Genomic DNA, 26,681 nt, shown 5'->3' with positions numbered 1-26,681 from the left:
AACGACAACTTGCAGGCTTGCGTGCGCTGTCTCAATGAGTTGTCTGACTTTTTAATGGCTGCACTCTGAAATGTTCTACGAGCATTTAGACTGATCATCCGAGACACATTAACTGCTACATGTGGCTCATCAGAACAGTCTGTAAAATCTAAGCTACTTATTGATAGTGTTGCAAGGAGTGCAGTTTTAAAAAAAGGTATCTCAATCTAATCATTTGTAGAACCCCAGGCTTTGTCAGTTGCTTTCTGTGCTATGGGGCAGAGCTGTGAATGACATTGGTCTGAACAACTGTTAAACTGGACCTGGGCAGCTCTGCTCCTTCCAACATGGCTGTGAGCACTACTTCATGAGGTAAAGTAGGAGTTTTGCATGGAGTACAGCCGGTCAATGGGGTTTCCTATCCTGGCCTGCATGGAGCTTGCCTCGTTGCTTGCCAGGAGGCAGTCTCCTAAACTGTTGAGTGATGTGTCGCTATCCATGTCATGGAAAAGGGCTTCATTGCCTGCAGAGTGAAGAGGAGAAAATAAAAATCTATCAGTAATTTAATCAGCAATGAATGATGTAATCTGCCGGCCACAAGACGTGAGAACATCAAAAGCCTGGAATGAGGAAAGGCCATTTGGCCCATCAAGCACAACCCATCTACTACAAAGAAAAGAATGACTTGCATTTATATAGTTCTTTTCGTGACCTCAGTTCATCCCAAAGTGCTTTGAAACCAATGAAGTACTTTTTGAAGTGTAGTCATTATTACAATGTAAGAAACATGGCAGCAATTTGCATACAGTAAGGTCCCACAAATGGCAATCTGATAATGGCCCAGATAATCTTTTTTTTTAGTGATGTTGATTGAGGGATCAAAATTAGCCAGAACAGCTCTTCTTCAGAAGTGTACCACAGGACCTTTTCTGTCCACCTGAGAGGGTAGATGGGGCCACAGTTTAATGTCTCATCTGAAAGACAGCATCTCCAACAGTGCAGCACTTCCTCAGTACTGCACTGGAGCATCACCTGGGTAATGTGCTCAAGCCCTGGAGTGAAAATTGAACCCACAAGCCTGTGTAACCTAGAGGCAAGAGTACTACCCACTGAGCTACAGCCCACACAATCTACCCTGTCATTAAAGAGGAAGAAAGAGATTATGTAGCACGTTTTCAAGTTGTCCAAGGTTCTTCATGGCTCATTAATTATTTTTTCCAAAAAGAAGTCACAACTAAGATAACTGCCCAGTTAATCTGGGAGACCAGGGAGAAATCTACCCTTCGTCAAATGCCTTTTTGCATCCACTTGCAAGGGCAGACCTTTTAATTAATATCTTATCCAAAAGACAGTGGTCCCAATCTTTACTGGACTGGGATTTCCAATGTGGGGGGTGGTGGTGGGGAGGAGTGGGGGTGGATGATGATGCTGTGGTCAGAAACCCCAAAGTCCAGGTTTCCCCAAATGCTGTGATTCCACAGCCTGCGCGCTTTCTTTCTCACAGGAGCCCTGCCCGGAATCCAGCCTGACTGACAGGCTTGGCTTCGTGTCGGGCAAGGAGCACTGCAGTAGAGGCCACAGCGACAAGCAGGCAAATATCCTGCTGCTGAGTTAGAAATCACCGAGGTGGGGTGGGCACAATCTGGTTCAGAGGTTCAGCGGGGTGATCGCGAGGGGTCAGAGACAGATCAGAGACAGAGGTGCGTGTTTGGGGGGAGGTCAGTGATCACTGGGTGGGCAGATCAGTGATTGGGGGTGGGGTTTATGATCACTGGGAGGGTCCGTTATCACAGGGGATTCTGATTATGGTGGCCAGGGGCAAGGTGGTTGTCCATTTATGGGTCAGGAGTCTGATTGCAGGTTTGAAATGTTTGACATTTTACATTCCACCTGATTCAACTGCACCAGTTTGGTGATTTGAAATACCTCGCTGTATGGTTTGTACTCTACCAAACCCGTTTGATCTCCTGGGGGAAAGTTCTGCACAGACATACCTTGATCTTCAAAGATAGTGAAGCAAGATGCCAGAGCAGTCATCCAGCTTCACATCTCCAAAGTTTGCTGCACTGGACAAACATCGCTTCCCTTCCCCACTCAGCCCTGGCATCACAAGACTCATTATACTTGGTCATTTCAACCTATCCCTATCCCAAGGTCTTCAGTCCCATTCTTGGACAGCTGTCAGTCCAGCTCCTCTTTGAAGAAGTTAAGTGTCAGCGTCAATCACTGGTTAGACCTTTGGGCACCACACTTTAGAAAGGATGTCAAGGCATTGGAGTGGGAACAGAGGAGATTTACTCAAATGACTCCAGGGATGAGGGACTTTAGTTATGTGGACAGACCAGAGAAGCTAAGATTGTTCTCCTTAGAGCAGAGAAGGTTGGGAAGAATTAACAAAGGTGTTCAAAATTATGAGGGACTTTGACAGAGTAAATAAGGAGAAACTGTTTCCACTGGCAAGAGGATTGGTAACCAGAGGACACAAACTTAAGATACTTGGCAAAAAAGCCAGAATGATGGGAAGATGAGGAGAATTTTTCTTTAAGCTGCGTGTCGCTATGATCTAGAAAGCACCGCCTGAAAACGGTGGTGGAGGCAGATTCAATGTTAACTTTCACAAAGGAATTGGGTCTTTATTTAAAAAGGAAAAAATTGCAAGGTCATTGGGAAAGGGAGTGGGGCTAATTGGATAGCTCTTTCAAAGATGATGGGCCAAATGGCCTCCGTCTATGCTGTATGATTCTATGATCGACCGCTTTTGCTGGGATTCTGCTCTGCATCCATTATTCTGTCTTCTTGACAGCAAACCTAGATGTGGCGAAGGAGATTGTACACCTCAATGCCAGTTGTAGCCCAACTACCAGTAAGACCATGCATGCTGTAAAAGTGGAAAGGTAGACACCATCCAAGGATTTGTCATGATTGGGGGTGCTCGGTCACCCCACCCCTGCTCCAGGCTTACAACTGTCTTTCTGGATTTTTTGATTGGGTAACATTTCAAGGAGAAAGAAGCAGTCACCATAAGGGTGCATGTGGTCTCCTGGCATCTGAGGAGGAGTGAGGCCTTGTCGGAAAGGATCGGTGTTATATCCATTCTGTTCAATAGCCAGGAGCTGCTGTGGAGGCAGCGTGGTATAAGGGTTCATCATCGTCTCCATTCCTGAGTTATTGGAGGTATTCACTGGGACTGTGTGAGAAAAAGAAATAAAATGAAATGAATGTCACACAGTAGCACATTCTATCCAACTCGGTATTTATGTAAGGAAGTTATGCTAAACCTTTTTAAAATCACTGGTTAGTCCTCATAGTCATAGTGTTATACAGCACAGAAACAGGCCCTTCGGCCCATCGTGCCTGTGTCTCATCTGGAGAATTGTGTCCAATTCTGGGCATCATTTTCGGGAGGATGTCAGGCCTTGGAGAGGGTGCAGAGGAGGTTTACTGGAATGGAACCAGGGATGGGGAACTTTGGTTATTTGGTGAAACAAGAGAAGCTGGGGTTGTTCTCCTGAGAGCAGAGAAGGTTAAGGGGAGATTTAATAGAAGTGTACAGAATACTGAGGGGTTCCGACAGGTTAAATAAGGAGAAACTGTTTCCACTGGTGGGAGGGTTGGTAACAGAGGGCACAGATTTAAGGCAATACATAGAGTCATAGAAGTAGAATGATGCAGTGCAGAAGTAGGCCATTTGGCCCATCGTGCCTGTGCTGGCTCTTTGAAAAAGCTGTCCAATTAGTTCCATTCCCCTGCTCTTTCCCATAAGCCAGCAATTTTTCTTCCTTCAATTATTTATTCAATTCCCTTTTGAAAGTTATTACTGAATCTGCTTCCTCCACTCTTTCAGGCACCCTTCCAGTTCATAACAACTCACTACATAATTATTTCCCCTCATGTTGCCTCTGCTTCTTTTGCCAATTACCTGAAATCTCCATCCTCTGGGCACCAACTCTTCCACCACCGGGAACAATTGCTCCTTATTTGTTCTCTCAAAACCACTCATGATTTTGAGCACCTCTATCAAATCTCTTCTTAACACTCTTTGCTCGAAGGAGAACAACTCCCATTTCTCAGGCTCTGCACATGATTGAAGTCTTTCATCCCCAGTACCATTCTAGTAAATCTCCCCTGCCCCCTCTCTATGACATGGAGGATAAAACATTTACGCAGTGTGTTATGATCTGGAATGCCCTGCCTGTAAGGGTGTTGGAAGCAGATTCAACAGTAACTTTTAAAAGAGAATTGAAATTGTGCTGGAAGGGGTCAATAGACAAAAGCAAGAAATATGCCTCTATTTATAAAACCAAGAATCCCATATTCCTTTCTAACTACATTCCCAACTTCTCCTGTCACCTTTAAAAGACTTGTGCACATAAACCCCAGGTCTCTCTGTTCCTGCACCCTCATTAAATTTGTATGATATGGTTTATATTGCCTCTCCTCATTTCTCCAAAATGTAACACTTCACATTTCTCTATAATAACTTCAACGTGACATGTGTCTGCCCCTTTCGTCATTCTATATCCTCCTGAAGTCTGCTATATCCTCCTCATTGTTTATTACATTTCCAAGCTTTGTGCCATCTGCAAACTTTGAATTATTCCCCATATACCAAGTCTATGGCATTAGTGCACCAAGAAAAATAGCAGTGATCCTAATACCTGACCCCAAGGGGACATCACTCTATACCTTCCTCCAGTCCAATCACAACTACTCTCTGCTTTCTATCCCTTAGCCAATTTTGTAACCATATTGTTACTGCCCCTTTAATCTCATGCTAACAAGTCTATTATGTAGCACTTTATCAAATGCTTTTTGAAAGTCCAGAGACACATCAACTGCATCACCCTTGTCAATCCTCTCTATTACTTTAAAAAAGAATGCAATCAAGTTAGTCAAATACAATTTGCCTTTAACAAATCTGTGCTGACTTGATTTATTAATCCATATTCTTCCAAGTGCCAATTAATTTTGTCTTTAATTATTGTCTCTAAAAGTTTCCCCACCACCTATGTCAGACTGACTGGGTGTATCCCTCTCCTCATTTTTAAACAGGTTGAAACATAATCAGTCCTCCGGACCTCTGGCACGACTCCCACATCAAAGGGGGAATTGGAAGATCGTGGCCAGAGCCTCTGCAATTTCCACCCTTGCTTCCCTCAGTATGCTCGGATGCATCTCATTCGGAACAGGTGATATTTCTCCTTTTAGGACTGCCAACCTTTTAAGTTCTTCCTCTTTGTCTATTTTTAGCCTGTCCAATTTCACTACTATCTCTTCCTTTACTGCGAGAAAAGAATCAGAGGGGAGATGAGGAGAAATATTACTACACAATGAGTTATTATGATCAGGAATGCACTGCCTAAAAGGATGGCAGAAACAAATTCAGTAATAAATTTCAGAAGGGAATTAGATAGACATTTAAATTGGAAAAACTTTGCAGGGCTGTGGGGAAAGAACAGAGGAGTGGGTCAAATTAGATAGCTCTTTCAAAGAACCGACACCCCTGTTCAAAAGCTCCCAAAAGAGTCAGATGCCACCCAGATTCCCCACGCCCAGATTTCCCCCGCCCACACTCGCCGCACACAGACTGCCTCCAGACTCCCCCCACACCCAGATACCCCACGACCTGACTCCCACAGCACCCAGACTCCTCCTGCCCAGACTGCCCCCGCCCAGACTCCCACCATGCCAAGACTCCCTCTGCCCAGACTCCCACCATGCTCAGACTCCCACCACGCCCAGACTTCCCCTGCCCAGACTCCCCCTACCCACACTCCCCCTGCCCACACTCCCCCTGCCCACACTCCCCCTGCCCACACTCCTCACGCCCAGACTTCCCCATTCTCACTTCCCACACCCAGACTGCCCCCCAGAAACCCCCCCCGCCCAGACTCCACCTGCCCAGATTCCCCACGCACAGACACCCACCACGCCAAGACTCCTCCTGCCCAGACTCCCCCATGCCCAGACTCCCCCAATGCCCAGACTCCCACCACGCCCAGACTCCCACCACGCCCAGACTCCCCCTGCCCAGACTCCCCCTGCCCAGACTCCTCACGCCCAGACTTTTCCCGCTTTCACTTCCCACACCCAGACTGCTCCCAGACTCCCCACCCCCAGACACCCACCATGCCAAGACTCCTCCTGCCCAGACTCTCCCATGCTCAAACTCCCACCACGCCCAGACTCCCCCTGCCCAGACTCCCACCACGCCCAGACTACCCCTGCTCAGACTCTCCACACCCAGACTCCCACTATGCTCAGACTCCCCCTGTCCAGACTCCCCCTGTCCAGACTCCCCCTGCCCAGACTCCCCCATGCCCAGAATCCACCACACCCAGACTCACCCCCCAACTCCCCACGCCCAGTCCCTGCACACCGTGACTCCCCACCACCTGACTCCCCATGTCCACACTCCTCCAAGACTCCCCACGCCCAGACTCACCCCATACTCCCCATGCCCACACTCCCCTCGCCCAGGCTCCCCCCACACTTCCCTCGTCCAAACTCCCCTCACCCACACTCCCATCGCTCACACTCCCTTCACCCAGTCTTTGCATATCCAGACTTCCCACACTGAGACACAGCCAAGCTGATGAAAATACGGCAAGAAGCGGAATCATACTGCAGTTAAAGGCTGATGTCCCTGCAAGTAGTATCCGCTTAGCACATAGAGTGAGAGGTGGGAGAGAAAGGTGCTGAGGGGAGATGGAGTTAGCTCTAGAATTATGAGGGTCACTATTTGGCCACAGGAGTATATAAAATTGATTTTACACGAACAGTTCGTCTTTCTGGTCCCATCTTACTGGCACATAGTGTACCAGGGTTGAACTGGAACCTGACTGGGGCGGCAGTAACCAGATTAAAAGGTTGTTGCAGAATTCTTTGGTCCCTGCCTGAATTTTAGAAAATGAATTTGAATAATTGGCTCAAGAATGGGGTGAGAAGCCCCTATCCCCTCACCCCCACTTCAGGGTGGGGGTCTAGGAGTTTAGGTATCTGTATTACGTTGAGAGGTAGGGAGCCTTGATAAAGTTTGAGTTTTTGCTCCCCTGTCTGCCTCCCCATCCACCCCCCCCACCCCGATAGGTGGAAGCTGTTACAATGTCGGCTTTTGGTTCTCACCTATTCCTCAGTTGAGTATCACTGACTTTGGGGGTGGTTGAGGTTCCCTCCAGACTACTTCCTGATATCCCTGTGGCACCTTAACCTGCTCCAAACCCCACAGGAAATGTCCCTTCTGCCCAAATCTCAACAGCCATACAATATCCCCTCTCCCAGACTTAGCTTCCCATTGTCAGCCTTCTGTTGGCCCACCCGATCTTCCATCCCCTCATCCCTGCTTCTCCCACCCCGCACTATCCAGCCGCCACTTCCCAGTAGTCAAACGATACCTGCCAGTTAAAATCTCCTGGGCCCCCAACAAAAGTCCCCTCATTTGTTTGCCGCCCAGTTGGCCCCTCTGTTTCAGAATCAGACAGGCCGGCTCTGCTTTATCTGCCCTGAGTTGACATGGTGACCCTGAGGTGAAATGTCAGCCACTGAGTGGTGAAGCAATCTTTCTCTTTCACACCATGTCAGACGTGCTGTGTTTGTGACCCTTCCTATTCTAACCTGTGTTCAGTCGCTGGGTGTTCTGCTGGTCCTGCTGCTGTTGCTGCTGCCTGCGAGCCAACTTCTTCATCTGCCGAGAGAGGAAAGAGGGCGTTACTCTACACAGAGAGAGCATCCGTAATGTAACATGGGGTCACTTGACACCCAAAACGGCACGTGGTCATTCCACATCCAGCATAGGGTAGAGTCACTGCTCACTCAACGCAGTGTGGGGTCACTCCGTCCCTAACACAGTGTAGGGTCACTCCATCCCTAACACAGCGTGGGGTCACTCCATCCCTAACACAGTGTGGGGGTCACTCCATCCCTAACACAGTGTGGGGTCACTCCATCCCTAACACAGTGTGGGGTTACTCCATCCCTAACACAGTGTGGGGGTCACTCCATCCCTAACACAACGTGGGGTCATTCCATCCCTAACACAACGTGGGGTCATTCCATCCCTAACACAGTGTGGGGGTCACTCCGTCCCTAACACAGCGTGGGGGTCACTCCGTCCCTAACACAGTGTGGGGGTCACTCCGTCCCTAACACAGTGTGGGGTCACTCCGTCCCTAACACAGTGTGGGGGTCACTCCATCCCTAACACAGTGTGGGGTCACTCCGTCCCTAATGCAGCGTGGGGTCACTCCGCAGCCAGTACAGCATGGAGTCACTCTGCACTCAACACGGTGCCACCATTACCCTCAGTCCCTTACACCTAATCATTGAGCCCCAACACAATGCTCACTGGCTGTAAACTTTCTCCCCATCCTCGCTTTTTCCTCCTCACCTCCTGCTCATTAATCTGCACTCCTCTGGAACTTGACACCTTCACTACAACAAACAACTTACTTGCATCAAACACTGGCGCTGCTCCTCCGTCGCCTCAAAATCCATAGAAAACAAACCCAATTCCCTGAATCTTTCCTTGGAATTTAAATTCCTGGCATCTGGAATCAGCGCCACTGTTGACCCTGCTGCCCCATGTTGAGGGCAATGGCATCAGGTGACCAGAACAGTACCCGATCCCCCGAGTTAGGACATGAGCATGGTTATCCCACACTCTCCTTCAACCCATGCTCTACAGGGCAGGTCTGTCCAGTAGAACTGAACGCGGGGCCTGTAAAATGCTCACTGGACGTTTGGGCCAGGTAGGCACCATACACTGCCTGTGGCGGGGGACTGGCAGTGCTGGCCAATAAGAACCGGTCCAGCGGGGTGGGTAAACCCTGGTGCGCCCACTGTCTTTGCCCAAATATGTGGGTCAGTGGGCAAGGCTGCAAAAGTGTCATGGCGTCACCCTTCCCCACTCCCCGATGGGCCGTGTTGATGAGGGTTGCCAACTCTAGTTGTACGTATTCTTGGAGCTTTCATCACATGACCTTCAGCTGCCACACTTGGCCAAAGAGCCCTTTTTCCCAGTGTCTAGGAGATTAATCCCAGAGACTCCAGGAGAATCCTGGAAGATTGGCAGCCTATCTGCCACCTACTTACCTTGGCTCGTTGATTTTGGAACCAAACTTGGACAACACGGACACTCAGGCCTGTCTCTGCTGCCAGCGTCTCCCTGACCTTGGAAAGAAAGGAAAAGCCGACCATCAGCAAGGGCCCCCACAGAGCCGACATCAACAGACCCACATCTAAACAGGAGTGAGCAAAGACAGGCCTGGATGGGCTTCACTCCATCTGGCTCTTTCCTACCCCCTTCCCACCACCCCCCCCCCCCCCCTCCTTTTCCCCCTCAAGCTGTTCATAGAGTTATAACAGAAGGACAGTCAGCCCATCGAATCCATGCTGGCTCTCTGTGGTGCAATCCAGTCAGTCCCATTCCCCCACTCTATCTCGGTGGATCACTCGCAAACTTTGGCCGAGGAGAGAGAAGAGCATGTGTGTAGGATCCATGAGAAACAATGGGCATCGATGTAGGGATCTGGTCACACTGGCACCATTCAGCCTGCTGCTCTGGTAGGTTTGAAAGCGTCCTTTAACTTTAAATCGTCAGGCTCCACCAATGGATATTTACTCCTGGGATCTCAGGGAAGTCTGTACAAGTCAGCATAGTGGTTCCCTCACACTGCTGACCTCTGCCCCCTGCCCCGGAGCAGGTAGGCCAGAAGCCTGCAGTCTCTGATGCTGCCAGTGTCACCTTGCCAGCTAGGTAGGGGTGGTGACAGGTAGGTGAGTGTAATATAAACAAGGAGCACAGGAAGAGGCAATGATATCACAGGACTCAGCCCTTCCTGCCTTTAATTTTTGTTTCCGTTTCTTTCCTACCTTCCTGCAGGGCTTGGAAGACACTTCAAAAGATGCCTTGAAGGCACGCCTCTGCTGCGTGGTCAGAATAGTCCGCGGCCTTTTGGGTCTTTTCGGGTCTTTGGAGTCATCTCCTCCTTTGCCCTGCAACTGTCCCAGTTTGCCAATGCAATCTTCGTCATCACTCTTAGCTGCAGGGAAAAGTCAAACAGGCCAAGTGAACGATCACCAATGTTGCATTACACACCGAGAACAGTGTCCTTCCTTGGTGTCAACTCAGACTCAGCCTCGCTTACCAAGAATGGTTATCAATCCCAGACCAGTCACACAGTGTCTACACACTCACTTTGATCATTTTGATTTAGTCATTGATGAGCCCCAGTGCCTAATTCATGAGCAATTTTTCTATGTATAATGAAAATTATCCAATTAATAGGAATGTGTTTCAAGATGGCCACATGTACCTGGATTCAGGCTAATCTTTCCGAAAATATAAACCATCAGTCTCTTTATACCTTTATACACACACTCTTATCACACACTGGGGTAGATCTTGACTTTGTGATAGTGTAAAGAGAGCCTGCACCTGTTTTACATCTCTCCTCATTCCTTTATTTCAAAAAATGACCCTGTAAGGTCTGAATGTCCTTCAGGAAGGGAACCTCTCGTGGCCTACACATGACTCTCATCCCACATCATGTGGTTGGTTTTCAATGCCCTCGGGGAAACTAGGGATGCTTTCCCCAGATCCCAAGAACAAAGCCCGAATTTTGGCCAGAAGTCCTTGTGAACAAGGAAGAGTAGCAGAGGATCCAGCAGAAGAGATGGACAGGGCTTCAGCCTAGCAACTAGTTTCGAGTTGCAAACTCTCTCGGATTATCCTGGGCCTCCAGAAACTGAAGATTATTTTCCAGGACACTGCTGCAAGCAACCCAGGAGAAAAATCAAAGGGTTATTCAAAAAACTGTGTTCTGTTTTCCATTTTCTTTCAACACTTCCATTTTTTAGTTCTACAAGTGAAGAAGATGGTAAAATAAAAGTTCTTTTGACTGACAGTCAAGAATCATCTAACCACTTTCAAATTGACCGTGAGGAGGTGGGGCATGCAAAGGTGGGCATGTCGGCTAACCAACGGCAGGAGTGGAAGGGGGTGGGGTGGTTGAAGGCAGGAGATGAAACCTTGACGAATATATCAACCTTAAGCTAGAACTGTGGAGCTGCTTTTTCACACAACACCTCACTGAAGAACTAAGTCCTTATCCTAAAGTCTTCAAGTCCTCAACAGTGAGCACCTTAGCCCCCACGCTCCTGCACAATCTAAAACTCTTTCCCTTTTCAGATCAGCCGCAAAAAACAAGATGAAGATTTCAAAAAAACACACAGTCCGGAAGTCTTGTAACTAAGTGAAAAGTCAATCTCACAAATAATGATGTAATTTATTATTGGAGTGGCCCTAAAGGCCAGAACCAGAAGGGCTGTCAGTAATGAAGAGAAATATTGTCATTCCTCAGAGCATGGGCCTTTTCCACATCTCATTATTGTGTAAAAAACGTGGATTGGCAGAGGATGGGGGGCACTGCAACTATCCTCAGAGCTCTAGTAGTATGTCGGGGTGGGGAGGCAGTTTGGGAATTAGACAGGGTTTGTGTGCCTGATCCCTATCAGTTGACCCATGTTGGAAAGTACATGTGGATGTTGGGGTGAAAACAGCATTGGGCTTAGCTTTGGTGTCTCTACGCCCTCATAGCTGTCAGCTGTGGCTAGGTGGGTAGCACACTCAGCTCTGAGTCTGAAGGTTGTGGCTTCAAGTGCCACTCCAGAGACCCAAGCAAATAATCCAGGCTGGTGCTCCCAGTACAGTACTGAGAGGGTGCTGCCTTTCAGGTTAGATGTTAAACCAAGGCCCTGTCTTCCCTCTCAGGTGAATGTGAACAATCCCATAGCACTATTTCAAAGAAGAGCAGGGGAGTTATTGCAGATATTGATTCCTCACAACAGTAGAACAGATTATCTGCTCATTATCACATTACTGCTTGTGGGATCTTGCTGCGCACAAATTGGCTTCCACATTTCCTACATTACAACAGTGACTAGACTTCAAAATTGGTGGTAAAGTGCTTTGGGGTGTCCTGAAGTCATCAAAAGTGCTGTTTAAATGCAGTTCTTAATTTGGATTCATGCAGGTCAATCTAACTATTTCAGGAAAGTTCCCCATGTCCCTCTCACTCTTTAATATCTCCTGCTTTGGCGCAGTGTCCAACCTCTTTCGGATTGGCCATCTATGAAGCAGTTTGGGACATTGTTCTACATTAAAGTTAATGCGTTGCTGCTTTGATCGTCTCACTGGAAGGGCATGGAACTGTCTCCCAGCTAGAATCAATGCCTTCAGGAGAGGAAGGAGGGAGACATTTGGAAAGCAATGCACTGTACACAGTCATTAATCATAAGGACTGAAAGCTGGACTCTGACTGGAGCACTAGCACGTTAAAAATCACACAACTGGATGTTTAATGTTTGATTCAGAAAGCGGATGCAATCATTGAATTTGTGTAGGGTTAGCTGTGGAGGCAGCCACTGCATCAGGGACCTGAGTGCATGGGTGAAGGATCCTTGTCACCTTGCAGCCTGACAGCGTAGAGCCCAGATGAAAGGAAGCCAGTGGGAAACATGTTATAAATAAAATGGAGCTGATAAAATAAAACTCTACATATATGATCTTCTTGACACCATCACTGGACCAGCCGGCAGATTTGAGTACACTAACTGGTTGGCGTCTTAACTCCAGGCTATAACTCTCGCTCAAGTTTTCCCAGACGTGGATGTCATCTTTACAATTGCACATACATCTGGTCCACTGTGCTCCACCCTTTCCCCTCCTTCACCACCAACTCCCCACCCACTTTGCATCAAATTAATCCTTATTCTTTTCTAAAAATGTCTAGAAGCACTGGTGAGTCAGGCCCATGTTTATTTGTACTGGCAACATGTAATACCAGAAGAGGGTGAAGAGTCACAGCTTGCTGGTGTCACCCAGCAGGTTAATTGCCTGCAAAGGACTTCATTCCTCGCTGCTATGGATCTCTCAGGTAACACTCAGGTATCTTGCTTACCTGAGGGAGGCAAGCTTTGAATGATCACAGGTGGCAGCACTACTGGAATTTCAGTTCCCTGGAGGCCCGTCATAGAATGGGCCTTGTACAAGAGACAGAGTGTTTCAATGTTCAGCCTTTGAGAACTTGCTTGACTCTTCTCTGAAGAATTCACCCCCTTAATTAAAATAGCTGCCAGCAGTGAGTGAAGCACAAAAGAACAACAACAGCCAGTGGGTGCAAGGGTCGATTGCACGTCACAGGATATCCTAGCACTGTAAAACTTGAACACATCAGAAGAGCTGTGTTAAATGGGGGTGTGACTGGGAGGTACACTGATTGCCAACAGGTCTGTCAGGCAAGTACTCAGATGGGGAGAGTTGCGACTGGGGGAGGAAGGGGTGAGGAATGTGCAGCTGCTTTTAAAAACTGTGCTAAAGAAAGAACTTGTACTTATATACCATTTTATGGGATATTGACACCTGCACGAGGATAGGACAGAGCTGTTTGGCTGGGATGGGCTCCACCTGAACCAGAATGGGACCAGTCCTAGCGGAAAGTATAAACAGGGCTGGGGATAGATTTAATAAGACAGCGGGAGCTAGGGATCTGCTAAGAATGGCATAAGCCTTAAGTTCCCATTGGTGGAAAGGTGGACAACCAGAGGACACCGATTTAAGGTGAATGACAAAAGAAACAAAGTCAACATGAGGAAAAACTTCTTTATGCAGAAGGCGCTCAGGATCTGGAATGCACTGCCTGAGAGCATGCTGGGGTCATAGAGTTATATAGCACAGAAACAGGCCCTTCGGCCCATCATGTCTGTGCCAGTCATCAAGCACCTATCTATTCTCATCCCATTTTCCAGCACTTGGCCCGTAGCGTTGAAGGCAGGCTCAATTGTACCTTTCAAAATTGTCTTGGAGAGAAACTATTTGCAGGGCAATGAGGAAAAGGGAGGGGAGAGGGACGAGCAGAGTTGATCTTGCAGAGAACCAGCCTGGACATGATGGGCCAAATGGCCTCTTTCCGTGCTGTAACAATTCTATGATTCTATGATAAAAGAAATGAGGAAATGAGAGTAAAGATCAGACGCAGGGAAGGAATAAAAGTAACAAACGGGCAGGGAACAAATACAGTTATAGAACAGAAGTATAAAAAGGCTGATAAAAAATAAAATGGGATGAATAATCATTAAAAATCAATTATATTGGCTGTACAGCAATGTGTGCATAGTGTCTAAAATAAAGCGGGAAATGGAGGCAATAATGTTCAGCAAGGAACCGGCTAAAGTAGGAATAACTGAAACATGGCTAAATAAAGAGCAGGATTGGCAATTAAATATTGCAGGTTATAACATATTTAGAAAGGATAGGGAAGGAAGAAACAAGAGGGGTGGAGTAACTATACTAATTAGAGATAACACGCTAGCAGTAGTAATAAGGGGCACAAGCATCAGAGAGAGAAAAACAGGATCCATATGGATTGATTTAAAAGATAAGTGATCAATCATGTTAATAGACCACCTAATAATGGAAGGGAGGTGGAGGGAACAATGGCCAGGATTTTATGAGTCCTGTGGCATTCCCAATGGCAGGACCGGAAGTTGGCATAACTTCTGCTTCTGCCATTTTTCCCGTATCACACACAATTCTATATTGATGTGAGTGGAGTGGCGACAGATACAGGAGACATGTGTGATGATGCACTGGGGGCGGCCTTTCATCGGTGGAACCCACCGTCACTGCCCCAAGCACCATGATCGCCAAGGATATAAAGTGTTCTGTGCTTGCAGCCTCAAGGAGCAGCAGCGTTCCTGTCATGTAAGTCTCTTCAAAGTTAATAAAATTAAATCTTTAACTTGTTTCAAAATGCTTTTTCCTCCCTTAATTTATAAAACCCAGCACCAACTTCACATTTGTTTCCCCTGCAACATAAGCAAAGCAGATGTCAGTCAGCAGGTAGCGTCCTGCCTCACGGTTCGGTGATGCCTCCCTGCAAATTCTCGTCAGCGGAAGGCGGGAGGTCCTCTTCCCTACAGATGGAGCCAGAAGACCTTACCGCCTCATCCGCCTAGATGGAGGTAGCAGAGGAGGAGTCAAAACATGAGGTGATGCGCAGAACCTGAGTTCAGTATCCCAAACATATTAATGACTTGCTCAGATCGGCGAGGGTAAGTGGTCTTGGCGAAGCTGTTCCATTGTTGTTCTCTATGGCTCCGTCTCTTTAGGACAGAGAGTAGACAAGGCATGCAGTGGAATGCCTGAGCAGCCTTGGTGTCATACACTTGTACGCCAAGATGACGATTGCCATTGTTTATGTACTTGGATGTGTTGTGTGAAAGCCACTCTGGAATGAGTGATGTTGTTGCATGTGTGCAATGGTTGTGATGCATCTTTTGACATGTCATTAAATTTGCACTATCTCCTGCAGGATAAACACACTCACAACCAGCATGAGCATGCTAAAATGGGAGATGTACGACCCTTGGCAGCTCCCTGGGAAATGTGTGCAAAACTGCATTATTTTTCTCCTGCGGTTATCAGCCAGTTGTACGTTCAAAGATTGCAAACCTTTGTGATTCACAAATTCAGCACGCTGGTCCCAGGGAGCTCTGATGGCCACATGAGTGCAGTGTGATGAAAACCACACCTGCCAAGAATGAGGCATATTAATTTTGTCATATGGAACATTAAGTTTAAACTCTTACTGGACTGAAAACATGGCTGCACCTGCATTCTAATAGGACAGTGGCTGGAAATACTTGCATTCTAAGAGACAGTTGCCTGGAGAAGACAATGGAACTGCTCCCTGATTCAATTAACCAAATGGATTTTGATCACAAGACATTGACTGTGTGAAAGCCAGCATTCCAGCCCCTCACTGAGCATGTCTACTAAGACTGAAAGAATCCGCAAAACCTTGCCGGGCGGGTTGTAGAAAAAAAAAGCTAGTCACATGACTGGCCTGCTGGCCCAGGCTTGGTTTGAATTGTGTTCACAGAACAGTTTGAAGTCATACTGCAACTGAACTTGAAGGAAGACAGCATCTCCCTGTCTTGCTCTCTCTCTCACGAAAAGAAGAAACTGGAACTGGATTTCAAGAAGACAGAAAACCATCAAAACAAGTTTGAAAGAGTGAGCTGGGCCCCAACGGAGCAGCAAGGGCGAACTGCAATCAAAGAACATCAAACACAAAAGTCAATAAATGAACTCCAGCTATTGCTTCAAACTGTTCCCTTGATTCTTTTTCCTTTTCTGTCTCTATCTGCATGTGTGTTTATCGTGTATGCATGTTAGTATGGTCGCGTCGCATATTTTTTGTAGTTTTAACTGAGTTAGAGTTTTAAGGTTAATAAACTTAGACTTTTCTTGTTTAAATCTAAGAAAACCTGTCTGGTTGATTTCTTTGTCATTACAGTTGGAGAGCAGTGGACTAGGATTCACTAAGGGGAAGGTAAAAACACGGTGTTTTAAAAATTAAACCCTGTTGCGGTCAAACCAGGAAAAGGCTGAGAGGGAACCCCCAGACCTCTTTCTCACCTGGTCGGAAGAGCAGTCGATCACCCCTTGCACTCTAGAGAATCAGCAAATTTAGCGAAGGCTGCAGATCTTTCTGCTGGCTGCCCTCATCTACAGGTAAGTAGATGAAATCATTGGCACAATGAATCATAGAAAGTTTACAGCATGGAAAGAGGCCACTTGGCCCATCATATCTGCCAGCCAAAAACAATCTACCCAGTCAAATCTCACTTTCCAGCATTTGGTCCGTAGCCCTGCAGATTACCTCACTTGAGGTGCACATCCAGACTCCTTTTGAATGAGTTGAGGGTTTCTGCCTCAACTACCCTTTCAGGCAGTGAGTTCCAGAATCCCACCACCCTCTGGGTGAAAAATCTTTTCTTCATCTCCCCTCTAATCTTTCTACCAATCACTTTAAATCTATGCCCCCTAGTCACTGACCTCTCTGCTCAGGTGAATAGACCCTTCACCTCCACTCTATCCAGGTCCCTCAAAACTTTGTAACTCTCAATCAGATCTCCCCTCTAACAGAGAAGACTGAGGGGAGATCTGATTGAGATGTACAAGGACAACAACCCCAGCCTTTCCAATCTTTCCTCATAGTTGCATTTTTCCAGTCCTGGCAACATCCCTGTAAATCTCCTCTGTACCCTCCCTCGTGCAATTACATCCTTTCTGTAATGAGGTGACCAGAACGTCACACAGTACTCAAGTTGTGGCCTAACCAATGATTTTTACAATTCCAGCATAACCTCCCTGCTCTTATATTCTATATCTCGGCTCAGAAAGGAAAGGATTCCATTTGCCTTTTTAACCACCTTATCGACCTGTTCTGCTATCTTCAGGGATCAGTGGACATTCACTCCAAGGTCTCTCGCTTCCTCTATTCTTCCCAGTAGTTTCCCATTAATCATGTATTCCTTTGCCTTATTTGACCTCCCCCAATGCATCATCTCACACTTTTCCAGGTTGAATTCCATTTGCCACTTTTCTGCCCATCTGACCAGACCATCAATATCTTCCTGCAGCCTACAGCTATCCTCCACACTATCTACCACACGGCTAATCTTTGTGTTGTCTGCAAACATCTTGATCATGTCACCTACATTTACCTCCAAATCGTTAATATATACCACAAAAAGCAGGGGACCCAGTATCGAACCCTGCGGAATGCAATGGAAACAATCGCAAAAACACCCATCAATAATTACCCTTTGTTTCCTGCCACTGAGACAATTTTGTATCCACCTTGCTGCATTTTCCTGGATCCCATGGGATTTTATTTTTTTAACCAGTCTGCCATGTGGGACCTTGTCAAAAGCCTTGCAAAAATCCATGTAGACCACATCAGCTGCACTACCCTCATCTATCTTCCTTGTTATTTCTTCAAAAAATCGATCAAGTTGTTCAAACAAGATTTTCCCTTAACAAATCCATGCTGACTATCCTTGATTAATCTGTGCCTTTCTACGTGACAGTCTATCCTCTCTTTCAGAATAGATTCCAATAATCTGCCCACAACTGTGTTTAGACTGACCGGCCTCTAATTATTTGGTCGATCCCTCACTCCCTTTTTAAACAGAGATACAATGCTAGCAATTCTTCAATCCTCTGGCATCACACCTGTGTCCAGTGAGGACTGGAAAATAATGGTCAGACCTTCCGCTATTTCCTCGCTTGCTTCTTTTAACAGCCTGGGGTACATTTCATCTAGCCCTGGTGATTTATCAACTTTCAAGGATGCTAACCCCATTCATACTTCCTCTTTCCCTCTGTTTATCACATGCAATACTTCATACCCCTCTTCCTTCACTACAATATCTGCATCGTCCCCCTCTTTTGTGAAGACAGATGCAAAGTATTCATCAAGAACAATATCAACATCGTCCACCCCTACAGATAGGTTACCTTTTTGGTCTTTTATGAGCCTTACTCTCTCCTTAGTTATCCTCTTACTCTTAATGCATTGATAAAACATCATTGGGTTCACATTGATTTTGCTTGCCTATATTCTTTCATGGCCTCTCTTTGCTTTTTTAATTTCCTTTTTGATTTCACCCCTCCACTTTCTATATTCCGCTCGGCTTTCTGTAGTATTGAGTTCTCGGTGTCGGACATAAGCTTTCCTTTTCTGCCTTATCTTACCCTATAGGCTCCTTGACATTCATGGAACTCTAGATTAGGCTGTCCCACCTTTTTTTTTATGGGAACATGTTTACTCTGAACCCCTTGAATCTCCCCTTTGAATGTCTCCCACTGCTCTGACACTGATTTATCTTCAAGTTGCTTGTTTCCAGTCCACTTTCACTAAATCACTCCTCAGTTCAGTAAAATTGGCCTTGCCCCAGTTGAGAACTCTAACTCCTGTTCTATCTCTGTTCTTTTCCATAATTATGTTAAAACCGACAGAATTATGATCACTACCACCAAAATGTTCTCCCACTGCCATTCCTTCCACCTGCCCATCTTCATTTCCTAAAATTAAGTCTAAAACTGCGCCCTCTCTCTATGGACTTGCTACATACTGGACAAAAAAGTTATCCTGAATGCACCTCAAGAATTCTGCTTCCTCAATTCCTTTCACTCTAAAACTATCCCAGTTAATATTGGGGTAGGTAAAATCCCCTATTACTGCCCTATTGTTCTTGCAATTCTCTGAGATTCACCTACATATCTGCTCTTCTATCTCCCTCTGACTGTTTGGGGGTCTATAGTACACTCCCAGCAGTGTGATTGCTCCTTTTTTGTTCCTTAGCTCAATCCATATGGCCTCATTTGATGAACTTCCCAACATATCATCCCTCCTCACAGCTGTAATAGTTTCTTTGACTAAAATTGCTAATCTCCCTCCTTTCTTATCCCCCTCCCTATAGCATCTGAAAACCCTGTAACCAGGAACGTTGAGCTGCCATTCCTGACCCTCCTTAAGCCATGTTTCTGTAATAGCTATGTGCCCTCAGCTCATCTGCTTTATTTGCTATACTCCTTGCATTGAAATAGAAACCCTTGAGCACTACCAAGTTATTTTTTTATTTTCTAACCTTTGTTTCCTCTGTCTTCCAGACTCATCCATCAATTTTCTGCCTTCCATTTTCATATCTGATTTTGTCCCATCTGAGTCTACCCTCAGGTCCCCATCCCCCTGCCAAACTAGTTTAAACCCTCCCCAACTAGCAAAACGTCCCGCAAGGAACTCAGTCCCAGCTCTGTTCAAGTGCAACCCAACCGGCCTGTACAGGTCCCATCTCCCCCACAGCCGGTCCCAATGTCCCAGGAATCGAAAGCCCTCCCTCCTGTACCATCTTTCCAGCCATGCATTCTTCTGTCTTATCCTTCTATTTCTTTATTCACTTGCACGTGGCACTGGGAGTAATCCGGAGATGACTACCTTTGAGGTCCCGCTTGCTGATTTTTTTCCCTGGCTCTCTAAATTCTGCAGGACTACGTCCCTCTTTCCATCTATGTCGTTGGTTCCGATGTGGACCACGACTGCTGGCTGTTCACCCTCCCCCTTCAGAATGCTCTGCAGCTGCTCAGTAACATCCTCGACCCTGGCACCAGGGAGACCAAACACAATCTTGGATTCATGTCTGCGGCTACAGAAACGTCTGTCTGATCCCCTGACTATTGAATCACCTACCACTATGGCTCTTCCAGTTTTCCCTGTACCCCCTGTACAGCTGAGCCACCTGTGGTGTCATGGACTTGGCTCTGGCTGCGCTCCCCAGGTGAAGCATCACTTTCCTCAGTATTCAGAACTGAATACCTGTTGGAGAGTGAGATGCACTCAGGGGTCTCCTGCACTACCGGACTGTTTCTTTTTGACTGCCTGGCTGTCACCCATTTCCTGTCACCCTGCATACTCTTAAGCTGTGTGGTGACCACATCTATAAACGTGCTTTCCACGAAGCTCTCATCCTCACAAATGCACCGCAGTGTCGCTAGCTGCTGCTCAAGTTCCAAACCCAGAGCTCAAACTGCTGCAATTGACAATATTTCCTGCACAAATGGTTCTCCAGGATACGGGAAGCATCCGGGAATTCCCACATAGCACAGGAGGTGCACGCTCGAGGTTGAAGCAACCCCGCCATTCCTTTATTTATTGGTTGACCCTTAGCTAATGCTAAAATAAAGAAATGTTACCAATACTAAAACACCTTAGAACTATTAATAAAACCTTACTGGTACTGATAAATCCTACTACAAATTTTTATTTTATTTATTTATTTAGTTAGATATACAGCACTGAAACAGGCCCTCCGGCCCACCGAGTCTGTGCCGACCATCAACCACCCATTTATACTAATCCTACACTAATTCCATATTCCTACCACATCCCCACCTGTCTCTATATTTCTCTACCACCTACCTATACTAAGGGCAATTTATAATGGCCAACTTACCTATCAACCTGCAAGTCTTTGGTATGTGGGAGGAAACCGGAGCACCCGGCAGAAACCCACGCAGACACAGGGAGAACTTGCAAACTCCACACAGGCAGTACCCAGAATTGAACCCGGGTCGCTGGAGCTGTGAGGCTGCGGTGCTAACCACTGCGCCACTCACTGTGCCGCTGTTCACCAATTAAAATAAACCTTAGATATGAGCATACGAATTAGGAGCAGGGATAGGCCACTCGGCCCTTCGAGCCTGCTCCGCCATTCAATGGGCTGAATTTTACCGGCTCCTCGATGCCGCGGGTCGCGGTACGGGGGCCGGTAAAATGCTACGGGAGGAGGCCAGCCTCGACCCGCGACATCGAGAAGGGCCCGCCACATATTACCGGTGGCGGCGGGATCTTGGTGCGGCCCTCTGCTACCAGGCGGTGGGCCCTTCACCTCCATATTAAAATAAGGCCTAATGAAATGCAAATTCACCTAACTGCAGGTCGCGGCCGTCCCACTCAGATATTACGGCCGCCGTTCGTGCTCTGTGCAGCTTCGGAACTCCGTATGGAGTTCCCAGGAAGAACCTGGTAGGTAGGGGGGAATACTAAGATTGTCAGGGCATAACGGGTGGAGGAGCGGGGAGAACACTTTTTACTGGATGTGGGGATGGTGGGAAGGAGTTAGAGGCCAAATGCTTAAAGGTTTGAGAGGCAAGTTTGGGAAGGAAACAAATTATTTTTTAAGAATAAATGCCAATTAAATGACCATTCGGGGGGGTTAGGGAAGGGCCTCAACATCTTTATTTATTGCTAATAAAACTTCCCAATGACTGCACCTTTAAAAATTAAAATTACATTGTAAGGGCTTAAAGCCCTTTAAAAATGGCGCCAGCACAGTGGCACCGGATGCCATTGCAGGGGACACGGAGGTCGCCCCCTTACTTCATCAGGGTGGTACTCCGCCCCCACTATTGAAATGAGTCCTGGCGCGAAATATCATGGGGGCTCTTTGGCGGTCGCTGAATGTGGAGCACGGCGCCCGAATAAAATTCAGCCCAATACGGCTGAACTGATTACTCAACATTTCCACCTACCCCCGATAACCTTTCACCCCCTTGCTTATCAAGAATCTATCGACCTCTGCCTTAAAAATATTCAAAGACTCTGCTTCCACCGCCTTTTGAGGAAGAGAATTCGAAAGACCCATGACCCTCAGAGAAAAAATTTCTCCTCATCTCTGTCTTAAATGGGCAAGCCCTTATTTTTAAACAGTCACCCCTAGTTCTAGATTCTCCCACAAGGGGAAACATCCTTTCCACATCCACTCTGTCAAGACCCCTCAGGATCTTATATGTTTCAATCAAGTCGCCTCTTACTCTTCTAAATTCCAGCAGATACAAGCCTAGCCTGTCCGATCTTTCCTCGTAAAACAACTCGCCCATTCCAGTTGTTAGTCTAGTAAACCTTCTCTGTTCTGCCTCCAACCTTACTCAAAAAAAGATAATACTCACCAGATACTCACTTGTTCCTTAGAATTAATACTTAATTTTTTTCTCTGCCAGTTTTTGAGACAAAGTGCCTAAACTGCAATACTCACCAGCCAATCACCTACCTCTTTTTTCTCTTTCCGAATGCTGGCTCTGATTGGTTACAGGCAACATCGAGGCCGACTGGTCTCACTGATTATAATCCCGCCGGTCTCGCTGATTATAATCCCGCCAGTCTCGCTGATTATAATCCCGTTGGTCTCACTGATTATAATAGCGGTGGTCTCGCTGATTATAATCCCGCCATTCTCACTGATTATAATCCCGTTGGTCTCGCTGATTATAATCCCGCCAGTCTCACTGATTATAATAGCGGTGGTCTCGCTGATTATAATCCCGCCAATCTCACTGATTATAATCCCGTTGTTCTCGCTGATTATAATCCCGCCATTCTCACTGATTATAATCCCGCCGGTCTCGCTGATTATAATCCCGTTGGTCTCACTGATTATAATCTCGCCAGTCTCGCTGATTATAATCCCGTTGGTCTCGCTGATTATAATAGCGGTGGTCTCACTGATTATAATCCCGCCGGTCTTGCTGATTATAATCCCGCCGGTCTCGCTGATTATAATCCCGCCAGTCTCGCTGATTATAATCCCGCCAGTCTCGCTGATTATAATCCCGCCAATCTCACTGATTATAATCCCGTTGGTCTCGCTGATTATAATCCCGCCATTCTCACTGATTATAATCCCGTTGGTCTCGCTGATTATAATCCCGCCATTCTCACTGATTATAATCCCGTTGGTCTCGCTGATTATAATCCCGTTGGTCTCGCTGATTATAATCCCGTTGGTCTCGCTGATTATAATCCCGTTGGTCTCGCTGATTATAATCCCGTTGGTCTCATTGATTATAATCCCGTTGGTCTCACTGATTATAATAGCGGTGGTCTCGCTGATTATAATCCCGCCGGTCTCACTGATTATAATAGCGGTGGTCTCACTGATTATAATAGCGGTGGTCTCGCTGATTATAATACCGCCGGTCTCGCTGATTATAATCCCGTTGGTCTCACTGATTATAATCTTGCCAGTCTCGCTGATTATAATCCCGTTGGTCTCGCTGATTATAATCCCGCCAATCTCACTGATTATAATCTCGCCAGTCTCGCTGATTATAATCCCGTTGGTCTCACTGATTATAATAGCGGTGGTCTCACTGATTATAATCTCGCCAGTCTCGCTGATTATAATCCCGCCGGTCTCGCTGATTATAATCCCGTTGGTCTCACTGATTATAATCCCGTTGGTCTCACTGATTATAATCTCGCCAGTCTCATTGATTATAATCCCGTTGGTCTCACTGATTATAATAGCGGTGGTCTCGCTGATTATAATCCCACCAGTCTCACTGATTATAATAGCGGTGGTCTCACTGATTATAATAGCGGTGGTCTCGCTGATTATAATCCCGCCAGTCTCGCTGATTATAATCCCGCCGGTCTCGCTGATTATAATCCCGTTGGTCTCACTGATTATAATCTCGCCGGTCTCGCTGATTATAATCCCGTTGGTCTCACTGATTATAATAGCGGTGGTCTCGCTGATTATAATCCCGCCATTCTCACTGATTATAATCCCGTTGGTCTCGCTGATTATAATCCCGCCGGTCTCGCTGATTATAATCCCGTTGGTCTCGCTGATTATAATCCCGCCGGTCTCACTGACTATAATCCCGCCGGTCTCGCTGATTATAATCCCGTTGGTCTCGCTGATTATAATCCCGTTGGTCTCGCTGATTATAATCCCGTTGGTCTCGCTGATTATAATCCCGTTGGTCTCATTGATTATAATCCCGTTGGTCTCACTGATTATAATAGCGGTGGTCTCGCTGATTATAATCCCGCCAGTCTCACTGATTATAATAGCGGTGGTCTCACTGATTATAATAGCGGTGGTCTCGCTGATTATAATACCGCCGGTCTCGCTGATTATAATCCCGTTGGTCTCACTGATTATAATAGCGGTGGTCTCGCTGATTATAATCCCGCCAGTCTCGCTGATTATAATCCCGTTGGTCTCACTGATTATAATCTCGCCAGTCTCGCTGATTATAATCCCGTTGGTCTCACTGATTATAATAGCGGTGGTCTCACTGATTATAATCTCGCCAGTCTCGCTGATTATAATCCCGCCGGTCTCGCTGATTATAATCCCGTTGGTCTCACTGATTATAATCCCGTTGGTCTCACTGATTATAATCTCGCCAGTCTCATTGATTATAATCCCGTTGGTCTCACTGATTATAATAGCGGTGGTCTCGCTGATTATAATCCCACCAGTCTCACTGATTATAATAGCGGTGGTCTCACTGATTATAATAGCGGTGGTCTCGCTGATTATAATCCCGCCAGTCTCGCTGATTATAATCCCGTTGGTCTCACTGATTATAATCTTGCCAGTCTCGCTGATTATAATCCCGTTGGTCTCACTGATTATAATCTCGCCAGTCTCGCTGATTATAATCCCGCCGGTCTCGCTGATTATAATCCCGTTGGTCTCACTGATTATAATCCCGTTGGTCTCACTGATTATAATCTCGCCAGTCTCGCTGATTATAATCCCGTTGGTCTCGCTGATTATAATAGCGGTGGTCTCGCTGATTATAATCCCGCCGGTCTTGCTGATTATAATCCCGTTGGTCTCACTGATTATAATAGCGGTGGTCTCGCTGATTATAATCCCGCCAGTCTCGCTGATTATAATCCCGCCAGTCTCGCTGATTATAATCCCGTTGGTCTCACTGATTATAATCTCGCCAGTCTCGCTAATTATAATCCCGTTGGTCTCGCTGATTATAATAGCGGTGGTCTCGCTGATTATAATCCCGCCGGTCTCGCTGATTATAATCCCGTTGGTCTCACTGATTATAATAGCGGTGGTCTCGCTGATTATAATCCCGCCGGTCTCGCTGATTATAATCCCGCCGGTCTCGCTGATTATAATCCCGCCGGTCTCACTGATTATAATCCCGCCGGTCTCACTGATTATAATCCCGTTGGTCTCACTGATTATAATCCCGCCGGTCTCGCTGATTATAATCCCGCCGGTCTCGCTGATTATAATCCCGCCGGTCTCGCTGATTATAATCCCGCCGGTCTCGCTGATTATAATCCCGCCGGTCTCGCTGATTATAATCCCGTTGGTCTCACTGATTATAATCTCGCCAGTCCCGCTGATTATAATCCCGCCGGACTCGCTGATTATAATCCCGTTGGTCTCACTGATTATAATCCCGTTGGTCTCACTGATTATAATCTCGCCAGTCTCGCTGATTATAATCCCGTTGGTCTCACTGATTATAATAGCGGTGGTCTCACTGATTATAATCACGCCAGTCTCGCTGATTATAATCCCGTTGGTCTCGCTGATTATAATCCCGCCGGTCTCGCTGATTATAATCCTGTTGGTCTCACTGATTATAATAGCGGTGGTCTCACTGATTATAATCACGCCAGTCTCGCTGATTATAATCCCGCCGGTCTCACTGATTATAATCCCGTTGGTCTCACTGATTATAATAGCGGTGGTCTCGCTGATTATAATCCCGCCGGTCTCGCTGATTATAATCCCGTTGGTCGCGCTGATTATAATAGCGGTGGTCTCGCTGATTATAATCCCGCCGGTCTCGCTGATTATAATCCCGTTGGTCTCACTGATTATAATAGCGGTGGTCTCACTGATTATAATCCTGCCAGTCCCGCTGATTATAATCCCGCCAGTCTCGCTGATTATAATCCTGCCAGTTTCGCTGATTATAATCCCGTTGGTCTCACTGATTATAATAGCGGTGGTCTCGCTGATTGTAATCCCGCCGGTCTCGCTGATTATAATCCTGCCAGTCTCGCTGATTATAATCCCGCCAGTCCCGCTGATTATAATCCCGCCAGTCCCGCTGATTATAATCCCGCCAGTCCCGCTGATTATAATCCCGTTGGTCTCACTGATTATAATAGCGGTGGTCTCGCTGATTATAATCCCGCCAGTCTCGCTGATTATAATCCTGTTGGTCTCACTGATTATAATAGCGGTGGCCTCGCTGATTATAATCTCGCCAGTCTCGCTGATTATAATCCCGCCGGACGCGCTGATTATAATCCCACTGGTCTCACTGATTATAATCGCGATGGTCTCACTTATTATAATCCTGCCGGTCTGGCTGATTATAATCGCGTTGGTCTCGCTGATTATAATCCCGCCGGTCTGGCTGATTATAATCCCGCCGGTCTCGCTGATTATAATCACGGTGGTATCGCTGATTATAATCCCGCTGGTCTCGCTGATTATAATCCCGCCGGTCTCGC

The 26,681-nt window shown here is 46.7% G+C and overlaps 1 protein-coding gene across 1 annotated transcript in view; it reads right to left on the bottom strand.

Moving 5' to 3' along the window:
• Positions 1–344: 344 nt before the first annotated feature.
• The window catches only part of LOC137373237 (LIM homeobox transcription factor 1-alpha-like), a 47,083-nt gene continuing 20,746 nt past the window's right edge, over positions 345–26,681 (bottom strand). Inside the window, exons 2-6 of the mRNA XM_068038088.1 lie at positions 9,850–10,019; positions 9,070–9,147; positions 7,594–7,663; positions 2,999–3,166; positions 345–502 (exon numbers count right to left, since the gene is read on the bottom strand). Coding sequence (XP_067894189.1) covers positions 345–502; positions 2,999–3,166; positions 7,594–7,663; positions 9,070–9,147; positions 9,850–10,019 — 644 coding nt within the window. The remainder of the gene's footprint in view (positions 503–2,998; positions 3,167–7,593; positions 7,664–9,069; positions 9,148–9,849; positions 10,020–26,681) is intronic.

Source organism: Heterodontus francisci, chromosome 8 (assembly GCF_036365525.1).
Source record: "Heterodontus francisci isolate sHetFra1 chromosome 8, sHetFra1.hap1, whole genome shotgun sequence".
In the NCBI taxonomy this organism is placed as follows: domain Eukaryota; kingdom Metazoa; phylum Chordata; class Chondrichthyes; order Heterodontiformes; family Heterodontidae; genus Heterodontus; species Heterodontus francisci.
This window is presented reverse-complemented; position numbering and strand designations above follow the sequence as displayed.